Raw genomic sequence first — 6,000 nt, forward strand, 5'->3', positions numbered from 1 at the left:
AATTTAATATATTTCTTAGAAGATGTAATAATTTATAAATTTAATATATTTTTAAAAATATAAAGTTTCCATATAAACATAAAAATTATTAAAATTAACAATCATAAAATAATTAATTTAATATATTTTTAAAAATATATTACTTGGCATGTGTAATAATTTTTATTTTTAATATATTTCTAAAAATATAAATTTTTCATATGCACATAACAATTATAAAAAATAATAATAATTTCTCACTTTCCATATGTGTGTAACAATTAATTTTATTCTAATTTTACAAAGCATGAATAGTATTAATAATTTACAACATATTTTATTACAAATATTAAATATTACCATTCTTATTATAATCTACATTCAATTAATTAAATGTGCCAGAATTTTTTTTTTTTTCTAAATGTAACTTTTCAAATAATTCATTAGGGCAAAAGTTGTGATAGTAGAAAAAGTCTTTGTGCAGCCCAGATGATATGTATTAGTATTACTAACACCCGTAGTACTGTAGACTCTACTAAACAGCCTCCTTTAAAACAGAAGCAAATACCGGAGGACTCTCTCACGCAGCCGGCAAAACAACCCCAAAAGGGCAAAGGCTTTGTCTGAGGGAGAGAAGAAGGAAGAGGCAGCCATGGATGATGATAATATGTCTGACATGAATAACCCCACAGCTGGAATGGACCCTAATATGGTGATGACGCACATGACCTTCTTCTGGAGCAAAAACGCAAACATACTCTTCTCTGATTGGCCTGGTACACACACTGGCATGTATGTATTAGCCTTGGTATTTGTCTTAGTTCTCTCTATCTTCGTTGAGTGGCTCCGTCATTGCCAAGTGATGAAACCTAGCCCGAAGCATTTAGGGGTTGGTCTGATCCAGACATTTTTGCATGCCTTAACGACTGCGCTGGCGTTTATGGTTATATTGGCTGTCATGTCTTTTAATGTCGGTATATTTTTGGTTGCAGTGGCTGGGCATAGTATGGGGTTCTTGTTATTTCGTAGTAGGGTTTTCAATGACTCAGATACTAAAAGCTGTCCTCATAATGTTTGTCCATTGAGTTGTTGAATAGAAACAAGACGTGGGTGATTGCTCACTTGGGTCTTCTCGTTGTGTGTGTATATAGATATACCAATATACTCGTGCAACGAAACAGAAGAAGAAAAAAAGTATTGTATGTGAATTATTTGTTCCAAACTGTAACACAATGCATTATGTTACAGTTTTGAACAAATAATGCAGTGTATGATATTATGGTTGAGATTTGTATTTTGCTTTTAATGTTTTTGCATAATGTTCAGGACAAATAAAATTGTTCTATTATTATTATTATTTGTTTGTCTAAGAACAATTTGTAATTAGGAGTGTAGGACATTGTTTCCTAAAACTTGTCTAGGGAAATTGAATGATAGCTGAGAATGTCATTATTAGTGGATCGAAAATTACATTAACTAGTCGCTAACCCGTGCGATGCACGGGATAGTTAAATAAAATTAAGTTAAAAATGAAGGAAAATAAATAATCTAGTTCAAAATAAAGGTTCAACTAAAAATTGGTCAAAAATACAATTAGTTTTTACTTTCTTTGAAATTGAACCTACAAACAGAACCGTACATATGTGAGGACAATGAAAATGATATCAAAGACATTAAATTCACAACTACATTAAATTTAAAGAACAAAGACATTTGTTTCACAGCATTATATTAAATGATTAAAGCCTTTAAAATGAGTGAGGAAGAACAAACTTTTGCAGGCCAAGAACATAGAGTAATTTGCTAAAATTGTAAAGTAACGCTTTCTTTCATATGCAAAAATATCATCCAAAGTATAAAGTTTCTAATGGAACCATAGAACGTGAAAATATGTGCTCACTAAGATACAAATAGCTTAATTAAATTTATAACTAATCAACAACAGCATGGTGTGGAAATTGTTTACCAAAAAAAAGGAGTATCTAACGATCAAACATATGTATCTAACAATTCTAATCATAAAGCAAGTACAACATGAGAATTTGGTTCAAAGTATTAAAACAATAACTAAATTTACAAAATGCCCTTTATATATATTTGTAGTGATGGTGTTCTTTCGGGAAAAGATGAACAAATGAAAATCAATAAACTTACTATTATGTATTGAACACTATTTTATAACTAAAATCTCATACTACTCTTAATATGATTCTTCTTTGTTTTTTTTCCTTGAATGCTTAGGCTCTCCAAGTGGCATCAGTAGTTGGAAGAATTGGAGCTTGAGCTTCATAGCTTTGGTGATATAAAAGCTTTTGCCAAATCAAACAAATGTTAGACATGTTGGTGAGAATCTATAATTCCATTTAGTTTTGGTGAGAATTTGTATCTTCCCAAGCAACATTGTAACAGCTACACAATATGACTCTACACTATATCCCAAAGGATCTCTCTTGGATTGCTTCATTCTTCTATCAAGCACTACAACTAAAGCTCCCCCATCATAACTTTCCTGCCTTGCAAAACTTCACAAACAAAAGCAGAATTCCATAATTTTCATTTCCTACTTTTGCAGCCCCCAATCAGACTAACTAATAAATAATTTGAAATTGCTATCAAACATTGACCATGATACTTGATAATAAACAAAGGCTGGGAAGTAAGAGATCAACATATCTGATAATAGCAATCAACAGTTACCAATTATAATTCACCAGCACCAATATCACAGGACACACAAAACTAATATGAAATTCATGACAATTGAAGATAAGCCAAAGACAACAGATACAAAAACCACTACTATGAATAACAGTTTTGAACCTTCCGCACTAACCAAACACTGCCACCAACAAAGCGAAGGGAAATTATCAGAATCCTTTTGGTCTAGAAATTATTTTGGAAAAAAAATCATGCTCTCAAAACCTTCAGGTACCTAGAATATTAATCACTTCAAGAATATGGAAATAACAATTAGGCACTTACCTGGAGTAACTGAGTCATGTTCAACCTTTTTATATGTAGTTGTCCGCTTCAAATGCTCAAGAGCATTTGCAACTAAAAAAACCCCAACAACAATTGTAGCTTTTTCCCATTTCATATATAAATTCAGTGTGATTGATTTGATTAGTGAAAAACACACCTGAGTACTTCCTGTTATGCACTTCACCAAGCACCTTATTTGCATCCCTCTTCCTTAAAAAGAAAAGAAAAAAAAAAAAAAAAAACAACATGAAAAACATTCTCTACTGTGGGTTTCAACTACAAAATCTCATCAAGATTTTAAATCTCACACATTATTTCAGCTTACTTAAGCATAACTCTTAATTTCTCACAAACCAAAAACACAATAAGTAAATAAAGTAAGATCTGTATTTTCTTATTTACACGACATTCAAAGCAACCTTAAAAATGGTTTGCAGACAACTATCTGAAAAAAAAAAAAATCCCCTAAAACTCCTTTGACATATTCTTAGAAATTAAAATTACACAGCAAAGGATCTCATCAATTGTCATGCTATTTCCAAGTAAAGCAGAATAGATTCACAACGATGGAATTTCCCTCCAAAGCAATTCATTTTCATTTCTAATTGAAGAGACAAATACACAAACCATAATAAGAAATGAATGTGCTGCTAAAAAAAAAAAGCAACTGGAAATATTGGACTATAATGATGTAATTGAAGAAGCTGATCACCAAATATGCTACTGCATATTAAATTAACAACATAGTAAAGAATACAGTGTGTTTGGAGGCAGATTTAACTATACATTTGAACCTAAAATTTAAATCTTTATCAAATTTAAATAAGCCTATAATCATTTCTATTAAAGATGAAGAATAATTGATTGATAGCTGCCATCATAGGCCGTCTGCTAGTTGAGGAAATTGCTGCAGAAGCCAAGAAGTCTGAGTTTTTTTTTTTTTCAAAAATATAACAACTCTAGAACTGTGCAAAACTTCATTGTATAAAGTTAAAAGTTATATATTCTATAGAATCTACAGTCAAGAAAATGAATAAACTTGACATCTACACTGTTTAAAGAACAGAAAAGCAAGGTTGTGGCTTAATTTATTTTTTGATACACTCATCATTTGCTAATCATAAAGGCAAAAAAATTAAGTTCCCATATCATTTGCATCTTTTTTTAAAAAAATAAATAGCTTCAGCAATGCAATCGACTGTTGAATTTATTTCTAATCTTCATTTGCTGTTCGGTTTTATTTCTGCTTGAATTTAAGATATAGATGAGACTTACAGAGTCCATAATCTCTGTCAAAAACCCAAACTCTCCGACCAATAATAAAGATTCAATTTTGAATGTGTATTTTTCTTCCTTATAATCTCAGAAACTGAGTTGTGTGTTCAAAACCGAGCAGCAAACCATTACTACCAATCCATATAACAAAATGTAATAAGGGAAACAAAAATCATCAAGCAAAAGAATGGAGAGATACCTCAACCGAAGCAGCCACGTTCTGTGAAGAGAGGAAGACAGGAAGGAAGGAACTCAGATAGGCGAGGAATAAAGGAACTCAGATACACTGTGAGAGAGAGAAAGGCTCTTCTTCGATCCAAAGAGTTTGCGGTTGTTGTGGGTGGTGGTGCTGCTGCTGCCGCCTGCTGTCTTATGGTGGTTGTGGGTGAAACGGGAAAGGAGAAGGGGTTAGAAGAAATAGGGTTGTGGGTGGTGCTGCTGCTGCTGCCGCCTGCTGTCTTATGGTGGTTGTGGGTGAAACGGGAAAGGAGAAGGGGTTAGGAGAAATAGGGTTTGTGGGTATGGTGGGTATTGATTGAGTGGGTTTTGTGTTTAAAGAGTTTTAGAAAAGTTTTATGGTGCGTGAAAAGCTTTTTTTTTTTTTTTTTTTTTTAGTTTATGTTTTTTTTTTAAAAAAAAAAAAAAAATTGTGCTGATGTGGAAAATTGTGGGAGCTTCAAAAGTTTCGGTTATATATATATATATATATATATATAGACTAGTCGCTAACCCGTGCGATGCATAGGATAGTTAAACAAAATTTATACACATTCACTTTTATTGGTACAATCATTTGAAAACAATTCTAACTAATACCCAAATGTAAGAAACACATTGACTTACTATTTAAAGTAGCCTTCTGAAGAATTTACACATATTGTGCAATTGAGCCTTAATTTCTCATTAACGGTTAGAAATATAAACTACAAATATATAAATAAAGACTATGACTTGAGAAGGACGCATTAAACTTCAAATTAGAGTAGTAATGTTACTTTCTCAATCTTTGCTCAGTTGTAATAATAATATAGAGGAAATTCAAAACATAGAAAGAAAATAAAAATTACAACAATTAATTCCATTATCTTTCATGGGACAAAATGGCCTTATGCCCTTTTCATCCAAATTATATAGTCTTATGCCTCCCTTCCCAAACTAATTAGGAAAATGCCCCTTTTTTGTACCTCGATTTTCTCAAAATCGAGTTAAAAAAAAAAAAAAAATTTCTGGAGCCCTATAGTGACGTTTTCAAGGACTTATAGTGACGTTTTTAAGAACCTATAGTGGCGTTTTGTAACTTGATATCCATGAAATAAAGTTATAGGCAATCATGGATATCAAGTTACAAAACGCCACTATAAGTCCTTAAAAACGTCACTATAAGGCTTAACTCGATTTTGAAAAAATCGAGTTTCAAAAGAGGGGCATTTCCCTAGTTAGTTTGGGAAGAGGGGCAAAAGGCTATATAACTTGGGTGAAAAGGGTATAAGACAATTTTGACCATCTTTCATGCTATACTTTGTAATTATACAGAATTAAGTCAACTCAATTTAAGTAGTTGTAATAAAATTGGCTTCTACTATTCTCTATTCTATAGAGATATGAACATATTGGATTTTTCAAACCCGGTATTGCAATAAAATGATTTATTATTGAAAATAAGAAACAATTAAGCTCATCCCTTAAAGATTTACCTCTTGTACTTGGTAATTTCCATTCAAACTTTAAAATAGATTATTTGCCTTACCTAGATGTTTTCCTTGT

At 31.6% G+C, this 6,000-nt stretch overlaps 1 protein-coding gene across 1 annotated transcript; it reads left to right on the forward strand.

The window, feature by feature from the left end:
• Positions 1-631: 631 nt before the first annotated feature.
• LOC126696816 (copper transporter 6-like) lies at positions 632-1,072 on the forward strand. The gene has a single exon (XM_050393575.1). The coding sequence runs from the start codon at positions 632-634 to the stop codon at positions 1,070-1,072; it is 441 nt and encodes a 146-aa protein (XP_050249532.1).
• The last annotated feature ends 4,928 nt before the right edge of the window (positions 1,073-6,000 follow it).

The sequence above is a fragment of the Quercus robur genome, chromosome 1, assembly GCF_932294415.1.
Source record: "Quercus robur chromosome 1, dhQueRobu3.1, whole genome shotgun sequence".
Classification (NCBI taxonomy): Eukaryota; Viridiplantae; Streptophyta; class Magnoliopsida; order Fagales; family Fagaceae; genus Quercus; species Quercus robur.